This window comes from Equus quagga, chromosome 3, assembly GCF_021613505.1.
Source record: "Equus quagga isolate Etosha38 chromosome 3, UCLA_HA_Equagga_1.0, whole genome shotgun sequence".
Taxonomy (NCBI): domain Eukaryota; kingdom Metazoa; phylum Chordata; class Mammalia; order Perissodactyla; family Equidae; genus Equus; species Equus quagga.
In genome coordinates this window covers 11,905,380-11,931,152 of record NC_060269.1, presented here as the reverse complement: position 1 = coordinate 11,931,152, position 25,773 = coordinate 11,905,380, and the positions used below count along the sequence as shown (strand labels likewise).

General features: G+C 36.3%; 1 protein-coding gene across 1 annotated transcript in view; it reads right to left on the bottom strand.

The window, feature by feature from the left end:
* LOC124237350 (bifunctional heparan sulfate N-deacetylase/N-sulfotransferase 3) overlaps positions 1-25,773 on the bottom strand; it is a 160,525-nt gene that overhangs the window by 1,535 nt on the left and 133,217 nt on the right. Inside the window, exons 9-13 of the mRNA XM_046656897.1 lie at positions 22,022-22,145; positions 17,742-17,916; positions 14,597-14,767; positions 13,090-13,199; positions 4,247-4,349 (exon numbers count right to left, since the gene is read on the bottom strand). Coding sequence (XP_046512853.1) covers positions 4,247-4,349; positions 13,090-13,199; positions 14,597-14,767; positions 17,742-17,916; positions 22,022-22,145 — 683 coding nt within the window. The remainder of the gene's footprint in view (positions 1-4,246; positions 4,350-13,089; positions 13,200-14,596; positions 14,768-17,741; positions 17,917-22,021; positions 22,146-25,773) is intronic.

Here is a 25,773-nt window from a genome sequence, read left to right as displayed (position 1 = left end):
ATTTCCATGTAGCATAGTGATTTGTGCAGTAATCATGATCACTGGACCCAGACTGAGCATCTGTGCTCTCTTCTAACCGTTACTGTGATCAAGGGAGAACCCAGGCCTTTGTGTGGTTTATGTGTCAGCCTGTCTCATTTCTCTGTTTTTGGTCTTCCTCACTCATTAGCTCGAAAGCCACTGATAGGCCCGGCTGGCAGACTCAGGCCAGGAAAGGTGGAGATAAATTATATTTCCCAGATACTGCATCTGGGAGCCTGATCGTTCTCTGCTGCCTTTGCTGACAGCCAGAATCCAGGGATGAGCCCTAGGTCTTTGTGCAGAGTCTGAGTTTCTGAACTTCCCCATCACGCTCTCTCGCCACATCTCACTTTGTGTTGTTCTCTTTATGACTAAAGCCGTGCTTGGAACAACAGCAGCCTGGGGCTGCCCAGCTCCTGCCAGCTTGCTCCTTAATATTTCCCATATGGTAAGTGATTATCCAACTATCTTAACTAACTTCAGAATTGAACCTCCTGGCATCCATTTCTACTATCTACCCTTTTGAGTTTTGCTTGAACCTCCTGATACTGAAGAGTATCTCAACCATACCTCAATTTATTGGCCTTTTGGGCATCGTTTTCAACCTTGCCTGACTGTATCAGGGCTGTCTCTGTAGCCAAATTCTTGTCCTGTGCCCTATTATGTGTGTACGGTAGCCCTCCCTTCCCCTCCATCTGCAGTTTTCTTTGCACGGTTTTAGTTGCCTGTGGTCAACCTCAGTCCAGAAGCAGACGATCCTCCTGATGTATGGTCAGAAGGTCAATAGTAGCCTAACGCTATGTCACAATCTTTATGTCATTCACCTCACTTCACTTCATCTCATCACACAGGCATTGTATTATTTTGCATCATCACAAGAAGGGTGAGTATAGTACAATAAGATATTTTGAGAGAGACCATATTTGCATATCTTTTATTATAGTATATTGTTAAAAACTGTTCTATTTTATTATTAGTTATTGTTCTTAATCTCTTACCATGCCTAATTTATAAATTAAACTTTATCACAGATATGTACTTGTAGGAAAACATATAGTATAAATAGGGTTTGATACTGTCTGCTATTTCAGGCATCCACTGGGGGTCTTCGAATGTATCACCTGCAGATGAGGCAGGACGACTGTCCCCATAATCATGTCCCCATAATCATGTCCCCATAGTCAAGGGCCCCTTCCTTTTGTTGCTCTGCTCCCTCCTTATGGCAAGATATGATATGATAAGACTGATATGAGATTTGCAAAGTACAACACGTCCTATTTGTACGAGTATAATGTGTTCAGGCCAAAAGTTACTAGGACAGAACTTGGTGGTATGCAAGCTTTATTGTGCATATGGTGTTATCTGATGATCATTCAGAAGGGGGAATATTTTAGATGGTCAGATCACAAATAGGATCTATGTTAATGTATGCCAATGTAGTCTGATTACTTCATGCGTACTCATGTGAAATAGTATAGTAAGAGGGGATAATAAGAATACACACTTTTATAATATAAAAATATGATAAAAAGAAGGAATCATATAATAAATTCAGCATCACGTTGTTTATTGGCCCATTATTAAACTAAAGGATCTATTATATACTTTTGATTTGGGGAGATAATTGATTCAGTGGTGTTCATTTAAAATGTCATTTTTATTCCTTTCCTACCATATATGTTGATAAAAAAGTCAAGTGGAAGCAGACCAACAACATTCTTAATTTACCAGGATCAAATGCATCCTTGATGTTTCGGTTGTGAGGAAGGGTACTGGCATTTTTCTGTAGTAGGAGAAGCAAGCAAAGTGGTGACAGGACTGCCTACTCTAATCCATTCTACACTTTTGCGTTTCCATTCCCTCTGTGAAGCCTCCTTTACTTTTATCTCCTCTCTGGACACTATTTGCACAAAATCAGCCAGTCTACTCCCTCAAATAAACCTAGTGTGTATATGATAGTGTGACATAGTGAGAAATATATATTTGGTTTTCATCTCTGGTTCTTGGCACAGAGCTCCTAAAACCCTTGTAATTTCCTGAGTGATAGGAATGACAAGAGTGTCTTTTGTTATTTATAAGAAGCCCCTTTAAAACATACTCGAGTTTATGCTAATGAAGTGACACTTGGTGGGACCTGAGTTAGCTTCAGTTGGGGGCTAGTTGCTAGAGGACCCAAACATGATTGGAGAGTTGGAACTTTCATCCCCACCCTCTAGCCTCCTGGGAAGGGAAAGGGACTGGGGATTGAGTTAGTCACCAATGGCCAATGATTCAATCAGTCATGCCTACGTACTGGAACCTCCATAAAAACCTTAAATGAAGAGATTTGGAGAGATTCAGGGTTGGTAAATGCATCCATGTGGCGGGAGGGTGATACACCTCAACCTCCTCAGGGAGAGAAGCTCCTGTGCTCAGGACCCTTCCAGACCTAGTCCTATGGAACTCTTCATCTGGCTGTTCATCTGTATCCTTTATAATAATAAGAAGTAAAGTGTTTCCCTGGGTTCTGTGAACCGTTATAGCAAACTATAAAACCTGAGGAGGGGGTTGTGGGAACCCCCGATGTGTAGCCAAGTTAGACAGCAGTGTGAGTAACTGGGGAAGCCCACTTGCTATGGGTGCCTGAAGCGGGGCCAGGGCGGGGAGCAGGGTAGTCTTATAGGACTGGGCCCTTAACCTACGGGGTCTGCACTAACTCTGGGTAGTTAGTATCAGGATTGAATTAAATTCTAGGACACCTGGTTGGTATCTGCAGGAAATTGGAGGATTGCTGGGCATGGAAAAACCCACACATTTGGTGTCAGAAGTGTCTAAGTAAAAAAAGGATCTTAGTAATGTATTGCACATGACCTTGAGAGAGATAGAAACATTGATATCATGAAAAGTTATGTTTTTCTTATCCTTATCTACCAACAAATTTAGTATTATGTCTCAGTGTGTCTGTCTTTGATAGGAATAAAATGAAATGCTAAGAAAGATGTTCTACAGTATCTTTTAAATGTTTTAGTTTTAATAAATATAGAGAAATAGCTTTGACATAAATAAAAATGATATATTTTATATTACTTTCTTGAAATACTATGGAATTTGCTCTTGAAATTGCTTCTGTTAATGTGTGAGGATTGTTTTCATACTGCTCTGAAGGTATGTTTTAACAATCAGCCAAAGAAAACTGGAATTCTCAGAATGTAATTTGTCTATCAAAACAACAGGAAGAACCCCCACAATGCCTTTTAGATAGAATACAATTATGAGCTTGCTGAGGACAGGCCCTGTCTCTACCAGGTTGCAATAAAAAAAGGTCCTCAAAGTCTTCAAGTATTTGAAAAGTATTCAAATAAGGTCAGACCATCTTAGGCTTCTCAGATCACTGTATGACTCTTAGTTAACATGATGTATTAAACATTGGGGGAAAACAAATCCCAAATAATATTTTAATTTCTGAGTTTTAAAATTTTTTTTTACAAAATCAATCTACTTGCATTCTTATGTCTAAACTACATATTAACTGAACTGGTTATGAAATCAAAATAATATTAATAAATTTTAATATAGTGAAATAAGCATTAAGGTAAAAATATAGGGTCTACACACTGAGAAAACTGCAGCGCTGAGTGACTGCCACGGCACTATTCAGAACACAGTGGACACGAGGTGCTCCATACGTACCACAACGTCTGGGCGTCTCCATTCTCCAAAGCCTGAATTATCTGCTGGTGTCTTAAACATTGAGGAAGTATATTCATTGTTTCATCTTATTAGCATATTAACAGTTTGAAGCTTAGTGTACAGGTAATTAATATTATTATGCAGGCCACACTTGCTACTATAGAGTAACTTAGTAAAAAAAAGGAAAAGAACTCTTTTGGCCCTGTTTTCAATTTTCATTGAAATCCAATATATATCAACATATATTTCCTGTCTGGGTCCCAGTTAACATTTTTAGTGCTAACATTTCTGTGAACGTATCATACTTTTTGGAATGAGATGTTGCCTTCTTTGTTCTGATTCAAAATGGCAAATTCTATTGTTTTCTTTTATTCTTGCATGACAGGCAGTATATCATTGGAAAAATCAAAACAAGCAAGCTGGATGCATTGAAATCTAAATGTCACTTTTTGTCTGTAGAAAGGCTGAATTTTGATTGTAACCACTTTTCTAAGAAAATAGATATATTATTTATCATTTTGCTTATTTAGTTTGTATTTTTAAGCTCTGTGCTTACATCAGGATCCATTGGAGGGTATTTTCTTCCTTTGCTCTTTCCAAGGCATTTTGTTTTACCTTCTTCCAGTAACTGACACCAAAAACCTTTATGAGAATCAAACCTAAAAATAAAAAATAAAAAAAAAAAAGTATTTTTCAAGCAATTTGTAAGATATAATGACTAAAAACATGAATATTTTTATTTGGATATTAATCTATAACCAGGGAAACTGGCATATTTTTTGACTATATCATTTGCATAAAGTCTTTGGCATACTTCTGAATTCTCAGTCCATCTGTCATATTTGTGAGTTTGCCAGATTCCTAATAGAAAAATTGTCAGCAGAAGGTCTCCTATTAATAGAAATTAATAAGCCTACCTCCTTCATCTGGAAGGAAAAATTTTATAAATTTCAAGCCCATTCTTTGCCTTTGTAGGGTTTAAAAGTGATAATTCAGGCTTCATCCATATGTATGGATTTACATAGTACTTGTACCATACAATTACAGGGTAATGGAAGAGAAAGGGTTGGTGTGTCATATAGTGATTAATTTTAGGGTTCTTTAGCTATAATCCATTAAATTTTTTTCTAGAGCCACTTCCTTATTTTGGGATGAGCTGTGCATTAAAGTAACAGCACCTATAAATGTGGATTTTCATGGCATAATTATAATCAAAATAGTAGCACATTAAATTTATATTTTAGTTTACCAAAATATTTCATATAACTCTTTCTCACTTGAGTTTTCACTATAACCTCTTAATGATATGGCATGTAGGATTCTTCTGTTTTATGGTACTTACCATAGCCTTTGGCTCTTTGTGAATGCTCAACAAATGTCAGTTGATTAAAAAATGAAAGAGAAGGAAATGTTTGTCAGGATTTATTTATCTTGGACTGCATACTTTTTCAGTACACAGGTCATGACTCAAGCCTGGGCCCCCTGACTCTGGGTCCAGGGCCTTTCCTTCTTTGCTGGTCTCTGGGTATGTTTTGCATTATCATTCATTAGGAATAAATAGTAATTTCATGCTTGAATATAAAAGTGAATGCAATAGTCAGCAATGATATTTCTTTCACATTGTTTTTGTCACTCAATGGTTCTATTGCTATAATTTCTTCTTCATTAGAAATAATTATCACTTAGGGCCACTTTTTCCTTTTGTCTTTAATCCATACTACTTCTCAGAACACTGCTTCCAACTTGTTCTTAAAATTATGTGAACAATGAACAATTGGAAATTTAAATAAAAACACTTAAATTAGCATAAAAACATGAAATACTTAAGGATAAATTTAACATAAAATATATGCAAGATCTGAACACTGAAAACTACAAAACTTTACTGTAATGCTACAGTAATCAAGGCTGTGTGGTACTGGCACCAGTGGATCAGTGGAAGAAAACAGTCCAGAAATAGAGCAACACATCTACAGTCAACTGACTTTCAAAAACAGATGCCAAGGTAATGCAATGGGAAAGGACAGTCTTTTAAACAAATTGAACTGGAAAAACTGGATATCTATATGGAAAATATGAATATCGACCCTTAACTCACACTGTATATAAGAAATTAACTTGAAATGGATCATAGACCTAAACCTAAGAACTAACACTGGAAAAATTCTGGAAATCAACATAGGAAAAGACACATAGAAGATTTTTGTAACCTTGGGTTAGGCAAAGATTTCTTAGGATGAATGATAAAAGAAGAAGAATGACAATTTTTTTGGAATACATCAAAATTTAAAATTTTTGCTTTTCTAAAACATTTAGAGAAAATGAAAAAGGAAGCCACAGATTGGGTGAAAATATTTGTAAAATGTATCTAATAAAGGACTTATATTCAGAATATACAACTCAATAAGAAGATGATAATACCAATAAAAATTGAGTAAAAGATTGGAACAGACACTTCATCAAAAAACATATGTGAATGACCAATTAACAAACTAAAATTTGCTCAACATCATTAGTCATTAAGGAAATGCAAATTAAAATCACAAATAAAATAACACTACACACTCGCTAAAATGACTAAATTTAAAAAGACCAGTGTTGGCAAAGATGCAGAATGACTAGAACTGTTATACCTTGTTTGTAGAAATTAAAAATACTAGAGCCAGTGTGGAAAATTTCTTATAAAGTTAGATACATAATTACTATATGACATATCAACCCCATTTCTGGATATTTACCCCAGAGAAATGAAAATATATATCCACACAAAGATCTGTACACAGATGTTCATAGTAGCCCCCAAATGGAAACAACCCTGTCCATCAACTGGTGAAAAGATAAATTGTAGTATACCATAAAATGGAGTATTACTCAACAATAAAAAAGAACTAATTACTGATAGATGTAACAACATGGAAGTATCTCGAAAGGATTATGCTAAGTGAAAGACAGTAGATCAGTGGTTGCTAGGGATCAGGGGTGAGGAGAAAGAATTGACTGCAAAGGTGCGTGAGGAAACTTTTTGGATTAATGGAAATGTTTTACATCTTAATTGTGGTGGCATATACCACTGTACATGTTTGTCAAAATTCATCACACTGTAGAATTAAAATGGGTGGATTTTATTACATGTAAATTATACATCAATAAAGCTGATTTAAAATTATACTGTGGTTGAATGTGTGTGTGTGTATTTGGAGAGTGTGATATGGAAGGTAGTCTTTATGTAGCTAATCTTGTAGAGTCTATAACTGTGGCCTTATGAAAAGAAAGCAAACCTTGATTTTTGCCTCTGTACTGCTTTGTGTACTAGAGACACTGAAATATTACTCACTTCCCACTTATGTAAAACCCGTTTCTCATCATTATTAAAGCAATTGTGTGAGATCAGGACACAACGTGAAATATCTTCATGTTGTTTATATTCTTCTTTGAATCAGTAAGGTAACTGAATAAATTTGTTCCATATTCAGAGGTACAAGAAAGGAGAGCATTAATGAAGACTGTTATTTAAATCATCTGTATATGAAAGCTGGGAAGCTATAATACAGTAACATTTCTAGAAGTCTGCTATTGATGTAAAATTTTTCATTAACATTTTATTAGCAATTTCCACAAGTGAATCCTGACTCATTTTAGGTATTTAAGTGATCAAAATTCAGACCAACTATTATCATTATTATTATTTTTGCTAACTATACACCTAACTATAGATACATGTCTGGAACATACAGAAGCCTTATGGTAAAATGAGCATCCTTCTCACAGAATTGTTTTTTAAGAAACATTGAACTTCACATGTTAAAATTAAAAATCAAAAGAAAAATAGGTTTTTCTTTCATCTCTGCTAACTGATGTCATCTTATGCAGCAGGCTGTCATGCTGGGACATGAGAAAAAAATGTGTGTGGAGGGAGCACCTAGCCCAGGCATCGGTATGCATAGGTTCCTAGGTACTGGTGCAAGTGTGTAGGAGTGGAAATGAAAAGGAGAGGAAGATAGAAGAGAGACCATGTTTATAAATTTCCAGGTGGCTTGCGGTAGAAGGTGAAGGGACTGATGTTGATGAAGGACCTTGTGAGTGATGACACAGCAATGCTATTTGAGAGCTCAAGTGAAAAAGCTTGACAGGAGATGAAAAAAGATCTGCCTACATCTGTTTGGAATATCAGCAGTGTCCCTCTGAAGATTAGCATCAGTACTACTAACATCTGGTGGAGCGTCAAGGAAACCTTTTCAAGTAGGCACTGGCAGCTAGTCATTTCGTGTAGGTACTAGTTGTGGCTTGGACCCTCCTTCAAAGGCTTTCAGGAAGTGAATGTTTTGGAAGAAATCATATGGGTTGTTTAGTGTCTCTCTATGGCTCCCCCTTCCTGGAAGTAGGATACTTTGTTTATCATTGTGTCCCCAGATGCATGCACATAGTCATTCAATAAAACTTTGTTGAATTAAAGACTAAAACAAGAATGGACTGATTCTTCAGCTTGTGTGGAATATCACCTGGGGCTGTCTAGAAATAACTGGAAGAGACGCGTGGGCAGGGGCAATCAGGATTCTCCAATGATTCAGCCTCCAACTGGTAACATTTCTCCAACTGGTAACATTTCTATATTAATGAAAATGTGACTTTAATTTTACCCTTGGGCAGGTGAATGCTAGGGAACATTCAGATTATACTTAGAAGGTTCAAATATGGTTGAAATGCCTTTAAATTGAAATGATGTTTCCATGGGAGAATACTGAATTGCAAACAGTACAGATAAATTTCAAAACCAAAACACCATCATTTAGGTGTTACTAATATGCGACAAGCACAGAAGTTGTCTTTCTCAGTTCCCTCTCTGCAAACGTATTTTTATGATTTAATGAACCAATTTACTGGTACACATTTTATTTGTAACAGCCTTTATGAGGTATAATTTACATGTCATAATACCCATTGTAAGTGTACAATTCAATGATTTGTAGCAAATTTATATAGTGGTATAACTGTCACCACAGTTTTTGAAGATTTCATTCCCCCAAAATCCCTTAGAGCCCATCGCAGTCAATCCTTGCTGTCACCCCTGGCCCCGGGCAAGAACTGATATGCTTTCTGTCTCTAAATTTGTCTCTTCTGGACATTTCCTTTTTTTGCTGGTGTGACTGTGCCAAATATTGTTAATCCATTTACCAGCTGAACATTTTGCTTGGTTCCAGTTTTTGGCTACTATGAATAATGCAGCCATGGACAAATGGACATAGGTTTTCATTTCTCTTGGAGTGGAACTGGACTGTTTGTGAAGCTTCTGTTTAATTTTTAAGCAACTGCAAATCCGCTCTTCCAAAGTGGCCATATATTATACATTACCATCAGCCATATATGAGAGTTACAGTTTCTCCACATTCTTGCCAACATTTGTTATTGTCTTTTGGATTCTAGCCATTCTAGTGGTATTTCAATGTGGTTTTAATTTGTATATCACTATGATTACATATTTATTATGCAAAGTGACAGTGTGTTATGGAGATAGATTCTTTTTGTAATAAAGTCTGAAACAACTTAAAAAGCTCATTTTAAGGTTTCAGTTTTTTAAAGGAAGTACTTCCTGTTGATATACTATTCATTAGTAAAAATTCACAGTATTATTTTTGTCTGGTTCTAACATCTTGTGCCAATTTGAAGAGCTTAAGAGATTGGCGGTGTAGGCTCCAGAGGACTGAGTGAGTTTCAATCCTGCCTCCTCAATTTTACTTGCTGAGTGACTTTTGGCTTAGCTTTTCTGTGCCCCAGTTTTTTTAGCTGAAAAATAGAGCTAATAGTACCTGTCACATAGTGTTGTTATGAAGCATATAATGTATGTAAAATACTTAGAACATATGAATATATACTGATTTTGAAATGTTACAACCACTTTTAAAAACAAATTCATCATAAGAAATTGGAATAGACTTTTTTTTTTCCTTACTGTACTTAACATTTCTAGGTGCCCCTTCACAGGTCATCTACAGAACCAACAAATTTTAGCTACTCTGGCTGCCATTTTTTGCCACTAAAAACATTTCAGTGTGGCACATTTTCATTCCAACTCATCTAAAATGGGATGGGAAAGAGTTCCTGGGCAATGTAGATTTGATTGCCAGGGAAGTGATATTAGAAGCAATTGAAGTTCTTGTGAATTCTGAAGCAGATTCAGCTCTTTATGACTTAGTAAGCCCCGTCCTCAGAAGAAAACTAAAGAAACACTCAATCTTTATTCAACCCCTGGCCTTCAAATCCATGCTGTCCATTTACTGAAGTTTTCACAGTAATTTAGTAATAAAAATTCATGTAACTCAGTCTGGTTTCATTCATGTTAACAAACAGGTTACGTGACTGAGAAATAAAGATGATAGGTTCAGGTATTTAACTAACCAGTATTTCTAAGTGTGAAGGATCCTGTCATGGTCACTGATGGCTAGGTATAATTGTGAATGGATGTACTCATGGAAAAATTAAAAGTTTATATTTTTCACTTTAGTTTATACAAATTAGCACAATTCCATGCTAAGCATTATTTTTCCTGCTTTCTCTCGAATGATTAGTCAGCTTTAAAACACTATATAACACAAAACATAAAAGCTAAAATAATGTCAGTATATCAATCCTATTTATAATTTAGGGATTAAGGTTATGTTGAACAAGAACTGTAAAATGCTAATTTACTCAATTGGGAAATTTCCCATTTATATTGTTTAAAGTTTGTACTGGCTTATTTCAAATCACACCCACACTCACTAAGAAAATCAGATTTTTTTTACATATTCAGTATGTCACTTAAAATCCATGATGACAATACTAAGTCATTTTAAGACTATATAGACTATCCAATGACTGTATGAAATTTGGAAGTCTTGAATACTTTCTTTAGCGACTGTAAAAAGGAATAAATAACACTCGTCAATGGAAACCTATTGCCATTTTTCTTGAAAATAGTTTGAAATTAGAATTTTTTTTTAATATTGAAGGTAATCAGTTTATAGATCTCTTAAATTGGAGTACTATTTCATGCCAAGATTGGATGGCAAAACCTTTGTATAGACCTAGTTTTATTCATTTATTCTACTGTGTGCAAAGAACTGGATTTATGTGGTTAGTTGAGAATTCATATCTGTTTGCAGTTCAGTACATTCTTAGAGGAGTCTAAGTGAATTTTTTTAAGTTCCAAAGAGATACTTCACTATCACTAGCAGGAAAAATATGAAGCAATAAAGGACATTCCAGAGAACATACATTTTGTACCCCCAGTCATCCCCAACATGTCCAGAGCACCATAGAAGCAACTTATAAGTATAGTTACTTTAACAAGAGTAACTAAATTATGATTCAGAACATCTGCAAAGGGCATGGGTGAAGGGGGGTTTAGACCAATTTAGACCTAAGACAAGGACATGAAATTCCAATATTCTACAACAGGTACACTGCTGGTTTTTACAAGGTGTGTCAGGCCAACTGATGATTGACAAGAAAATATAAAAAGAAACTGAATGGCAGTACATTATCTGTAGCAGCAGGATGAGAGCTTGGGCAGCCCTGCTGGACCAGAAGCTGTGGTTTCAGAGACTACACATATCTTATCTTGCTACTTCACCCACTGAGCCCCCACGCAGGCTAGAGAATCATATAACAGGTAATTGTAGCCAGATCCATCCCAGGTGCAAAGTGCCCCACAGTTCTTTGTAAACAGTGCGCTCCTTCAATGTTACTTCTCTTACGTTTACACTCCCTTTTCTCGACAGTGGAGGTGAATAAAAAGCTTGCTGCTGAGCTGGATGCACAGAGGACAAATACACAGCATGCAGGTCAAGGATCATTCCGTAAGAAAAAGAGATTATGTCTTTATGGAACACTCCACTTCCCTTTTCTGAAATACAATGGTGTGCTATATACTGTATAAAAAAGACCCACAGATAAGCCAACTTGAAATAGAAAACTGTTTAGAAAATAAAAGCTTTCTTTTCTAAGAGATACTTAAAAAGATATAAAGTAGAGAGTGGACCTGAATTTCTAGCTGCAAACTAAAATCGCCCAGCTTTCTCTGAGGTCAAGCTGAAAGTTAAATACCTGAGGCTAGTGTCTGTGTTAGGACTAGAACTAAGCTCTCGGAAGCTCCCATAGCATTCGTAGTATAGAAAACAGAGGTCAGAAGTTTAGTAGGAACAACCAAGGAAATGACTCTTAGGAAGGAAGCTCAAAACTCCAGTTCCACCTACTCCTTCGTCCTCCAAACCAAAATGTCTCTCTTATCTGTATGTCTACATATGATTTGTGCAAGATGTAAGCAGTGGTGTTTTTCTGCCAATCTTTTACTGTAAGGGATGCCGAAAGGTAAATGAATCCTGCCTCTCACTCTCTAAATTGCTACAGAATACAGAATACAATGAAAAGAGAAAATCAGTTGATCTACAGAACTGAGCTTCATATTGACAAACACAATGGAAGAATTCCATAATACAGTCTTTATCAGTTTCTTTAAGGCTCAGTCTATGACTCTAAAATTAAAAAATATAAATATTATAGTGAGAGTCAGATCCAGGGCTCATCCAACTCAGCATCTTGCAGTTGCTCTTGGCATGTGAAATAGGAACAAACACAACCCTCATAAATCTGATTGCCAACCATCATGAGTGTAGTGCTGAGTGAAGTCCAGAGTCATGATTAAGGTGAGGTGAGAGGTACCTGGGGAGCGAGATTTAAGGAGGCACTCACTGTCAGGGCTGTGCAAATGCCTGAACGTGAGTCCTCCTTAAATCCTAGTGCCTCTCTTGCCTCACCCTAGTCCCAGCCCAGATGGAGTCAACTACCTAAGAAAATCAGAAGGAACCAACAAAAGAAAACCAAACCAGAGCTGTAAGCGCTGAGGCCTCTGAAGGTTAGGTGACAAGGTCAGCATACAGTGGGGAAAGACAAAGAAGCAAAAAATGGAAGTATGTGTAAGAGTTTCAGTCACCTATTGGGCTATTTCTTGCTGTATGACATTGTTTTTGGACACTGCACAAAAGAGAGAGGTGTGAATTCAGAAACCACCTAGTTAATCACCTCTTTATATTTCTAAGAGGTCCCAATATTGTCTGTTAAATAGGCTTAGCACTTACCAACTTATTTTAAGTAGCCTCTTTTAAGGTTAGTCATTGGTTTTGAGATTTATAGCTGTTTCTCTACTTTCCTTCCAGGGGAAATCTCTCATACTTAGAAATCAACAGAAGGCTTAGGACATTTCTTTGCCACACTGTTGAAATGTTCTTTTCCAAGTAGTTAACGTCAAACTGGAAAATAACCAGTCTATAAGGAATGGCTAACTCAAGAGTTGCATCACCAAACTACAATTTCTTTAAAACTGTCTGCTGAAACTTCAATAAATTAATTAGAATATAAACTTACGTTAAAGCTTCTGAATAATTATAATGAGGAGAGACTCCTAGAAACTTCTGTACTTCATCCATCACTGTAGCAGGATCAGTTCTTAGCTGTTGCCCGTCGATAATTAGCAACTAAATTACCAAAGAAATTAAAAAAAGACAATGCACATTGAAAAAAGTCATGTAACTGTACAATAAAAAATTTATGCACTCTGAATTTATTCAGGGAGAGACACTGTGCTGAGGGGATTTGCATGCATTGTTGTTAGACTTAACCAGGCCATCCTCCTTAACGACCTAGAACAAGAAATAAGTCACACTAATTTAATGCACTCATGCTTTGTAATCTGAGAAGTCCTGCAAACACTATGAAAACAAAAAAGTCATTTGCAGGGACCAAGACAGCTTAAGAAATGTGACTAGAAAATTACAAATGGAAACCAAGTTTAAAAACAGACAAAAGAATGATTCCATCATTCAAGCTGGGAGGGAGCACTGTAGAAAAGAAAAATGGTTATAATAAGACCAGCTGTAATGAGACAGAGGACGCGTCATTCTCCACAGTTCCATTTAAAGGGGTAGCACCGTAAAGTTTTAAGAAATACTTTGATAATCTCTTTGGAGAAAAAGATAAGTCTCCTAGAGAACATGATTGTGGACAGAAGTTCCTCCAAAGACTAAGGGAAAGAATTTGCTTGTTACTCTGGTGAGCGAGTAGGGTGGACCCAGCAAGACAAAACGACAAGAGACAATGATGGAGGGCCACGAAGTGCAGGGTAACTCTTGCTCACACCTCTTCTCCAATGTTTCTAGTTAATCCAGACCAGCATCGTTCAACGGGACTTTCTCTGACAATGGCCATGTTCCACAGCTCTGGTGTCTAACAAACAGGTGGACACTGAGCATTTGAAATGTGGCTAATGTGACTGAGGAACTGAATTTTTAATTTTATATAATTTTAATGTAAATTTAAATAGCCACATGTCATAAGAGCTATCATATTGGAAGGCACAGTTCTAGACACACATGATATACCCTGTCTGAGGTGACCGCACAACTGTATGCAATTCGATGTAGGGGCTGATTTCGTAAACGAGGTTGACGCCAGACAAAAAAGAGAAGCAAGGAAGCCAAGAAAAACCTAGGACTTATGAAAAATTCAGCAAGGTGGTTCAAAGGGAAATAATGGCACTTAAGCAAAACAATATTTGCCTTGTTTGGCTAAGAGGTTCTGAAGCTCTATTCTCAGAACAAGAATCAGGATATGAAGCTGCTGAAGCTCTTTACAATCAGGACACGTGCACACTAGAAACTAGAGCAGGGAGAATTATCCTGAAAGACTTTTAGAAAGAAAATTAAACAGTTTTTCTACCTCTGCCTATCTATTATTCTTTGCCACAGTCTCAGTATTTACAAATAAAGAGTACAAGCTAGTAATGTTTTAATGAGTAAAAATCTCCTCTATCCTAGAGGCAAAGTCATCAACTTAATGGGATTGTAACATGATGTAAATTCTTATTGCCCAATACCTGAAACGGGGGGAAATACACAAGCCATCTCTCGATGTGGCTGGCATACCACCCTGGGACCAAACATCTCTTCTGCAAGGCTCTGAGCTCGGAGGGTGCACGGGGCCCGGCTGAGATGACATCGTAGAAGCTAAACTTCAGAGCTGCGGGGTCTTCATGTGATCGCTGATGCTGAGATGAAAAGGTGGATAATTAAACCAACGTGAACCATAGGCATCAATAATTAAAAACCAATCTCTGTGACAAGTCTCAAAGCTAAAGGAAGGAGTGCCTTGCTGCTGGAGAGTTATTTGTTTTGCAGTTAATAAAGGATGAAAATGTTTGCTTGAAGCAAGGGATATAAAGTTATGATGCTGATGAGAGTATATTTTCGAGAACTTATTTGGTAGAGGCTGAATTCCTATTGATAGGATTCCTTAACCCACTTTACTGAGTTGTTTCCTTTGTGTATATATTTTATGCTGAAAGTAAACTTTTGAAAGTTGCATTAATGCCCCCTTTTCAGCCCATAAGCAAACCATTTATCATGTCCAGTGAGTATCCATAATGCACAAGCACTCTACTAGTTCTGCCACATGGTTTTGCTCCATCTAGTAATGCAGTTTTAGATAGAAAAGCCCTGTTGGCTATTTAAATGGCAAAACTACTGAAAACTTGGACATGTACATTATCTGAAATTCACAGCTTTTCTCATACACTACCTAGCATCTAAAAGCCAAGATTATTTTACCTAATGGTAACCTTTGTGATGAATCAGAATCATTTATTGTACAGAAAATGCAGAAAGCAGCAATCCAAACAGGAAAGTGTTTCCTAATGGCTCCGGCTCAGGCCCCTGAGTTTGAGGAAATCACCTTTTCCCTAAATTGTCCAATAAATATTCAGGCTTAGCGGTGGATTTGTGGCTGTTTACCATGTCTAGTTGAATAGCAAATTTGCTGCAATTGAGATTCAAATTACTGTACTAACAATTCTACTAGGCTTTGTTAAGGCCTGCATTTGACCACTGTGGGGTGATTTATTTGTAATATTTAGGACATTTTGTTAGCTTGGAGCCTTGAAACCTCATTTTTCAGGAAATTCTCAATTTTTCAGGGGCTAAGTGGTTGCCAAGCTCCAATTTTCTTCTTTCTCTTTGAGTCAATTAAGGCTTATTTCTCTTTTCTGCAGACACCCAGTGGAAAAGGTAAAAGGCGCAAAATCAAATCAGTCAATTTGCAATTGGCTGTATATTTTGATTTAAAAGATGGCTCTAGGAGTCTGGCATGAATGATTAGTGTGGAATTGTGGACCTCAGCTTTCCAGGATGTCTCACTCCCTATAATGCAGACAATTCTCAATGTGCCCTTCCAAGACTCATCTGCTTTATATGACCTTTCTCTAGTCTGTCCTGGCCACAAAACCTTTCCTGACAATCTGCTCTTCCTCTTGTAAACCTGGAAAAGCTGCTTTTGTTAAATAACAAAAGGACCCAGTGCTGAGAAACTTTGTTCTCAATATCATAGATTGTCAGGAATTTAGCTGTTTGAAATCCTGTCAGTGAGAACAGAACCTCCCACTCTTACCTGGAGGATCCGAGCTATGCGAGTAACTTTAATACAGAGAAGGAGCCCTATTGCCAACCCGGGTGCGGAGTCTCAGGTAAGGGGTTTTTGGATGCAACATTCCACATTCATCTTAACTTTATAGTTTCCAAGGAAATAAGACCCTCAATCTGCTTTTCAGCCCTGACCTGCTGATAACCCCCTTACACATAGCCCTGCTTATCAAAACACTCCATTTTAATTTTACCTAAATTTCTCTCCTTACAAATCCTCCCTTCTTTAGGGAAATGCCCAATAGTCCCTCTGGTGTTTGGGCTCCTCTAAGGCAGCCAATTAATATACTTAACTTGTTGTCCCTGCTGGTCTTTACTGGATGGGTTTTATCACTCTGTAGGAGTCCATCTGTCACTTAATACTTTCTGATTTACACACTGATTATTTATACATATTTCTCCAATTAGACTGAAAGCAGTCTTGAGTGTGGCATCCACATTTATGAATTTATCTTCAAATCATACTTAGAAGAATACTTTCCACATGGTAGTCATTAAAATTGTTTAATGAATGGATAAACATATGAACATTAGGAAAGTGTTTTTTAAATCACAAAACTGAGGAATGATAACCAAGGATCCTAAAGACTAAAGACACTATTAATTTTGTTATGTTCTTATATTTAATTTTGACTGCTTTATATTGAACTTTTTTCACTTGGTGATTAAAATATCACTGGGACAGGTTTTTTTTCCTATTATTTGTAACGATTTATGAGAGTAAAAATGTATTTGATATATAAGTATTATTATTAGAGTCTGTTAAATTATTTCAAAGTGGTCGTTTCTGTGCTCTGCGTTAAGCAACATCAGAAACATAATGGCAGTGAGTGTATGAGAAACTCTTAGAACAGGGTTGAGACTGGCTGGGCTTGCTCCTAAGTTATTTCTTCAGTATTTAAGATCTTTTAGAGTCAAGGTCATCGATCTGTGGCCCACGGGCTAAAATTGGCCTGATGCTTCTTTTTGTAAATAAAGTTTTATTGGAACATGGCTAAGCTCATTAATTTACATATTGTTTATGGCTGCTTTTGCAACATAATGGCAAAGTTGTGACAGAGACCAACCACGTGGCCTGCAAAGGCCGAAATATTTACTGTCTGGCCCTTGATGGAAAAAACAGGCGACTTCTGCTTTGGGGAATCAATTATATTCCTAATCTGTAAAACTGAGATAATAATAGTAGCATTATATATGTATGAGATGAAAAATAATGATTTAAAATTATAACATTTTACTTTTAAAATGCAGATGTATACAAGCACAGCCATACATACAAGTACATAGTATTGTTTGTTATAGTTTAATTTAGTTTCTTCATTGCAATAATACATTTTGTTAAATTAATTAAATGAATACAAAATTAATAAAAACTTAAGGAGAAAGTTAGTTTCTCCATGGAAACAAAGAAAAATTTATCCACTTTTCTGCAGATAGAGAACAAGCATATCTTCACTTTTGTTAAAACCTGAGGTCGTGGCTATTGCTGAAAACCGTCCTTCTCCATACTCCCCTCTACCTGCTGGATTCTGTCTGTGTTTTCCTTACCTGGTACCAGGAATATGCTCGGTCCGATGGGTCAATGAGAATGGTGATGATCTTGGCTTTGGGGACCAGAGAAGCTGCTCTTTTAGGAGCTTCCTCTGAGTGGAAGTAATTGGCACTCTTCTCAAACAGAAAGTCAGTGGTGACATTAGATGGGACTGGGAAGAAATCCATATACCTAGAAAAGGAATATTTCTCAAAATGAGACTCTGGTATACTCATACCCTGGTGAGTGAAGATGTTAAAGGTGTCCCACAAATTCTCCTTTAAGGCATTGGTCATCCCACATAGTTAGCAAGGGAAAAATATACAGGCCACTAATAATGAATTTTGAAAGTGCTTTTCTAAATACATTATCTATTTGTTTTGCTTAGTATCAGGAAAAAAAGGTATGGGAGATAACGAAAACATAGACACAGAGTGATCAAACCATGACAATAACAATCTAACTGTATAAAATATGTCGAAACGCAGAAAGAGTTTACAGAGAAAAATGTGAGTGCTCGACCAAAAAGAAAATTTGATCAAAACAGATGATATGTTCAGTTGAAGGCATTTTAAAAGGACTCAGACAAAACATGTTTTACTTCATCACACGTAAAACAATTTCACTCCCGCTAATGTGTTGTGCTGCTGTCACATTCAAAGTGTCAAAGTGCAGAGCAGATCTGGTGTAAACATTGCTTATTTGCTTATTTTTTCCCATATTTAGGCATTTATATTCTTTAAAGGAACTATAAAAGTTTAAAAAGTATGTACATATTTCCAAATATAAAATCCTAGCAAATTTCCCAGACAGATCTTGTATCCTTAAGTGAGGTGAGAATTTAAACCACCAGCAGAGGGAACACAGGGATACTGGTGCCTCAGGCACAGAAATGGCAGGGCTTAATGCATTTCATAAAGTGATCCATCTGTACCAAGGTGTCAAATATAAACTAATTCGGCAAATGATAATAGATATTTCTGAAGCACTAAGGGCCACCTTTCAGAGGAAAAAGGGCCTTTTGAGAGAGAACATGCAAATTTAACTTCTAGAGTTTCTTATATTTTATAATAATGGCCTCACCCTCCACCCTGCCCCGCCCTCACTTCAATTCATAAGCTGACGCAACTCTGGCTACCAAGATAAGGCGGTTCAGTAAGTACGGAACCAGACAGTCATCAACTTTTATGTGAGGACTTCTTTTTGCAGCTTGCTGTTTTCTTTTAGTCGTCTCACACGGTAAAGCTGCTAGGATTGCAGTTGTTAACGTACTGCAAAGTTTGGCTGGTACCACAAAGTGATGTCTTAAAACTCAGGGTAGTAAAGAAATCCTTTTATGTTTTTGGGAAATTGCCTTATTGGTGACAGGTCATTCTGTCATCCTTTTAGGGAGAAAGAGGTATACAAAAATTTCTGGAAAGTTTGATCTGCTGTCTGGTGTATATTCTAGCAACAGTAAGTGCCAAATTTCAGGGTGCTTCTTAATTTAGATGTTCACACTGGTTCCAGGGGTCTAAGGTTATCCCAAGTGTCTATTGGTATCTTAATTTGGTCCAAGCTTGTCTCGAGTTTGCTTATTCTGAGAAAGCCTCCAAAAATCACCAAAAAGGGGCAGAAGGTACTGAATTCAGATAACTTTTAATTTCTAAAAACTGTCCCACCCTCTGAGCTGTCCTCTACCTGGAACAGTTTAGGCCTTGGGAACCTCAGGCAGCTCTGGGTCTTGGACTGTAATGTGTTGATTTTGCCTGGCCCCGAGGCTCACGGAGAAAGCAGAGTCCAGTTCTTGTCTGCTTATATGCCCACATTTTTGTAGTATAGCAGCTGGCACTTATATGCAGTTGAAAAATGCTTGATGAATAAACAAGTAAATAAAAAGAGTTCACCTTCATATTTCCAGGGTGGAAATAGGTCCACATTTGGAGAATATGAACTTGGGTTATCTAAGAATTGGTGAGCAAACTCAAGCGGTTTAAGAATTTGGGGGTTAAAAGTGAATGCCTGTCTCATTTAAAGCTTTGCTACTTCCATAAAACCTCAGCAATTTTTTTAACTGGAAGGTGTGACTTTTGCAATGTTACTTGGGTTGACCCTGAGTATTTCTTGGTGATTTCACTCAAAGCCAGATTAAGACGTTTAGAGGTTCTAAACACTAACAGGATTTCATGGCTCTCCACACTCCAATCCTCCATTGCAGCCCAACGTAATTATAAAAAATACTACCAAACCAGAAAATATAAAACTTTACTGTATGCATAAATCAAACACTTTCCTTAGATCTTTTGATTGCAAATCTTGGCCATTTTATCAAAGGTAGAGTTTTCTCATTTTCATTTGCTCTATGTTGCTTGTTCCCTAAGCCTGTGTTTAGGGTGCCTGTCAGTTAAGACAGCCCCAGTTTTACCCAGTTCTCCAGGAAAAGCAGATCCATGTATCCAGATTAACTAGCTGTGCCTTAGCTTCTCTAAGTGACTTGGCACGCTGAGGCATATAATCTTCAACCCTGTGGCTCTGTGGTCCCAAAGGGGCTGCTGAGGTGCTGACACTTGCTAGAGAGGCAAGGCCAGTCCAAGGACTGTGAATACATTTGATGTCGTTGACAGCAAAGCTACAGTTATTGCTAATAGATTTACATTTGCAGTTACTACTATTCGTTCTTGTGTTAATTGCCTTTTATAAACATATAATTTGTCAATCAAAAGTGTTTGCAATTGGGGTGTTTTTAGTGAGTTATAATTAAAATCTTTAATTGCTCATTAGCTTTCTACTTATTTATGTCCTCTCTTTGTAAACTGCTTAAGGGACATTTTGTTCCTGTCATAGAGCCTATAGACATTACTGGCTTAGGAACAGCTTTTTTTTTTTTTTAATTGGTTATTCTCACAGATATTCTTAAGTCTCAGGGAATCCAAGTATTGCATTCCTCCCCACATCTAAAGCAGTTTTTAATCCCTCCCTTTAGTTAATATCGTTTTATTCCACTGTATACGGGCATATATATTTGAGTCAGTGGTCAAATAGCAGCTAAAGGAGTTGATAGCTTTTTGATTCTCACAGCTGTTACTTAACACTACGCAATTAACATCAAGCACTGTACTGAAGAATTGGCAGTGAAATATATAACGATCAGAATATATGTAAATCCTAGTAGGTGCTCAAATGACACTCCACCTATTTCTTTATCTTTCCATTCGGACTATCCGCGAGTGACTCTTGAGGGGGCTGACACTTATAAAATTGAGATCGTGCAATGTGACAACAGAGGTTAATGTGTAACAACACTTTATACGAAAATACATACAAAATGTTTATGTTCACCATCTAGAATTATTACAAGAATTCCACTCTTTTATACTACATTTCCCCCCAGAATTTATACCTTAACAGCAAGACTTCTGGATAGATTTTATGATTAACATGTTCATTTGCAACAGCAATTCCTACTACATTACTATATTTTGGGTATATTTGACATTTTAATTTTTAATTTTAATATAACTATTTTCCTGAGATAGTTGATATAGTTCTAATTTCAATTCAAATGCCAAAAATCAAATTTGGGGGGCAGGCCTGGTGGCACAGTGGTTAAGTTTGCGCACTCCGCTTCAGCGGCCCAGGATTTACAGGTTCAGATCCTGGGTGTGGACCTGGCATGGTTCGTCAAGCCATGCTGTGGCAGTATCCCACATAAAATAAAGGAAGACTGTCAAAAATGTTAGCTCAGTGACAATCGTCCTCAAGCCAAAAAAAAAAAGATTGGCAACAGATGTTAGCTCAGGGCCAATCTTCCTCACAAAAACAAAAAACAATAAAATTTTGTATATTGTTGATAGCTTTTTTATAGGTTTCATTACTCATGAAATATACACATTTCTAGTTCTATTTATTTACCTTTTATGCCAAAGCAAAATAGAAAATTATATATGTGGACTGTAGCATCACTGTAATGCAAAGTGCACAGGAAGAGAAAGCTATGAAAGCATTTTCTTAAGAGTAGAGAGAAATTAAATTCCTGGGGATTATGGTATTTCTCTGACTTCATATCTGCAACTACTATCAAAGATAATTAATGCAAATTGAAATTACATGTGGGCTTCTTGAGGTGACAAGTCTGTTCATAAACTGAGAAAAGTTTGTTATGAATAATTCCTGTTCTCCTTCATGTTATTCAATTTCCAAGGCACAGAAGATAACTTTTATTTGTGGCTACAAACTTATATGTGTATGAATATGAGCGCTAATTTTATACTGTGCACAGTACATATGCTTTTAGATTGATACTAATAACCCATCTTACCAATCAATCCCCCTGTGGTAGTTATTTCTATTAAAGAACTGTACCTCCTCAAAGGTTTTGGGGCTGGGGGAGTTACTAAGGATGGAGGGATGCATGACCAGGAACAAATACAGAGCAGTGGTTCCTGAAAAGACAACAGAGGTGGAGAGATTCATTAAATGGAAACAATTTCCTACTATTAGCATTTCAAAGTCATTAATAAACCAAGTATTACAACAATCCAAACAGACGCATTTGAGTACTCCTGGAATTAAATTGAATAGATAACCAGCATTTTAAAAGAAGTAAATTCTAAAAGACGAAGAGAATGAGATGTGAGGAGAGGTTGGGAGAGACTGGGAGAGCTGGCTTGTGACGTCAGCTCAGTCACTGACGGGGCCTGTGCCTTTGGCTTTTAGCTTCTCTTTGTCTTGGTGTCTTTGTCACCTGCCTTGCTGACTTCCTCGGCTGTCTCTGAGGATGAGATATTGTACCTGAAAACATTTTGATGTTAATAAAGCACTATACAAATTAAAGACATCATTCTTTAATATATTACATTAGCAAAATCAATACTCGGGTTCACCTATAAAGTTCTTCCTGAGGCCTATAAAAACACTAAATTTGAGATAGAATTTAAACTTCAACAGGTTTAAGTTTGAATGTTGAATGTTCTTACATACTTATAAAAAGTAGTGTCAAAAATTGTTTAAACTGCTAAAATTGAAAAAAAATAGTGCCCTTTCTTAGTGGCATAACTTAGAAAATTTACTTCTTTTGGAAAGAGAATGGTATATTACAGGTACCCATATAGATTTGTGACTACTGGGGATCAAGGCTGTGATTTTTTTATTTGACTAGCCTTTTTTTTTCATTGAGGTAAAATTGATATATAACATTATATACGTTTCAGGTATACAACATTATAATTTGATATTTGTATATACCACAAAGTGATCGCCACCATAATTCTAGTTACAATTTGTCACCATACAATTGACCCCCTTCACCCTTTTTGCCCCCCCCGCCCAAAACCCACTTCCCCTCTGGTGACCACCTCTCTGTTTTCTGTATCTATGAGTTTGTTTTTCTTTTGTTTTGTTTGTTCCTTTGTTTTGTTCTTAGCTTGCACATGTAAGTGAAATCATACAGTGTTTGTGCTTCTCCATCTGACTTATTTCACTTGGTGTAATACTCTCAAGGTCTGTTCATGTTGTCACAAGTGGCAAGATTTCCCCCTTTTTTATGGCTAACATTTTTTCGTTGAGGTAAAATTGATATATAACATTATATACGTTTCAGGTATAGACCATTATCAGATATATGATTTGCAAATATTTTCTCCCATTTAGTAGGTTGCCTTTTCATTGTGTTGCCGGTTTCCTTTGTTGTGCAGAAGCTTCTTAGTTTGATGTAGTCCCATTTGTTTATATTTGCTTTTGTTTTCCTTGCCTTTGGAGTCAGCTCCCAAAAATGATTGCTAAGACCAATGTCAAGGAGCCTACAGCCTATGTATTCTTCTAGAAACTTTATGGTTTCAGGTCTTAGATTTAAGTCTTTAATCTATTTTGAGTTGATTTTTGTGTACGGTGTAAGACAGAGGTCTAGTTTCATTCTTTTGCATGTGGCTGTCCAGTTTTCCCAACACCATTTATTGAAGAGACTATCTTTTTCCCATTGTATATTCTTGGCTCCTTTGTTGTAAATTAATTGTCCATGTATATATGTATATATGGGTTTATTTCTGGACTCTCTATTCTGTTCTATTGATCTTTGTGTCTGTTTTTATGCTAATACCATACTGTTTTGGTTACTACAGCTTTGTAGTACAGTTTGAAATCAAGTAACATGATGCCTCCTGCTGTGTTCTTCTTTCTCAAGATTGCTTTGATAATTTGGGGTTTTTTGTGGTTCCACATAAATTTTAGAATTATTTGTTCTAGTTCTGTGAAAAACGCCATTGGAATTTTGATAGGGAGTGCACTGAATCTGTAGATTGCTTTGGGTACTATGGACATTTTAACAATACTAATTCTTCTAATCCACGAGGATGGAATATCTTTCCATTTATTTGTGTATTCAGCTTCTCTTATCACTGTCTTATAGTTTTCAGTGTACAGGTCTTTCACCTCCTTGGTTAAATGTATTCCTAGATAATTTATTCTTTTGGATGCAATTGTATATGGGATTGTTTTCTTAATTTCTCTTTCTGATAGTTTGTTATTAATGTATAGTTTCTATTCTATTATTCTATTCTACTATTAATAGAATATTAATATTCTATTAATGATAGTTTGTAATTAATGTATTAAACATTAATGTATAATGTTTGTTATTAATGTATTAATGTATAATAATAATGTATTATTAATGTCACAAATTTCTGTATATAGATTTTGTATCCTGCAACTTTACTGAATTCGTTTATTAATTCCAACAGTTTTTTGGTGAAGTCTTCAGGATTTTCTATATATAAAATCATGTCATCTTCAAATAGTGACAGTTTTATTTCTTCCCGTCCAATCTAAGTGCCTTTTATTTCTTTTTCCTACCTAACTGCTGTGGCTAGGACTTCCAACACTATGTTGAATAAAAGTAGTCAGAGTGGGCATTCTTGTCATGTTCCTGATCTTAGAGGAAAAGCTTTCAGGTTTTCACCATTAAGTATATTAGCTGTGGGTTTGTTATACATGGTCTTTATTATGTTGAGATATGTCCCCTCCATACCCACTTGAGGGTTTTTATCATAAATGGATATTGAATTTTGTCAAATGTTTTTTCTGCATCTTTTGAGATGATCATATGATATTAGTTTTTTATTTTGTTAATGTGGTGTATCACGTTGATTGATTTTTAGATGTTGAACCATCCTTGTATCCCTGGGATAAATCTCACTTGATCATGGTGTATGATCTTTTTAATGTACTGTTGCATTTGATTTGCTAACATTTTGTGGAGGATTTTTGCATCTTTGTTTATCAGGGATATTGGTCTGTAATTTTCTTTTTTTGTGGCACCCTTGCCTGGTTTTGGTATCAGGATAACGCTGGCCTTGCACGATGAGTTTGGAAGCTCTCCCTCCTCTTCAATGTTTTGGAAGAGTTTGAGAAGGATTGTTATTAAATCTTTGAATGTTCGGAGAATTCACCAGTGAAGCAGTCTGGTCCTAGAATTTGTTTGTTGGGAAGTTTTTTTTTTTTTAATTACTGATTCAATCTACTTACTAGTTAGCCTATTCAGGTTTTCTATTTCTTCATGATTCAGTCTTGGAAGATTTGCTTTTAGGAACTTATCCATTTCTTCTAGGTTGTTCATCTTATTGACATATAGTTGTTCATAGCAGTGTCGTATGATCTTTGGTATTTTTGTGGTATGAGTTGTAACTTCTCTTTCACTTCTGACTTTGTTTATTTGAGCCCTCTCTTTTATTCTTGGTGAGTCGAGCTAAAGGTTTGTCAATTTGTTTATCTTTTCAAAGAACCAGCTGTTAGTTTCACTAATCTTTTCTATTGTTCTTTTAGTCTCTATTTCATTTATTTCCACTCTGATCTTTATTATTTCCTTCCTTCTACTAACTTTGGGCTTTGTTGGTGTGATTTGTTTTTTATTAAAGTGAGCAATGTCATAAACTGTAAAGTTTGTGTTTTAGAGCCTAAGTTATGAGCTAAAGGGTATAGCTTAGTTAGACTGATATAAGAGAAAGTAAGGTAATCTGAGTTCAGCTTGCCTAAGATTTAAACAGGTGCTTGCAAGTGTAACTGTGTTTATAAGAT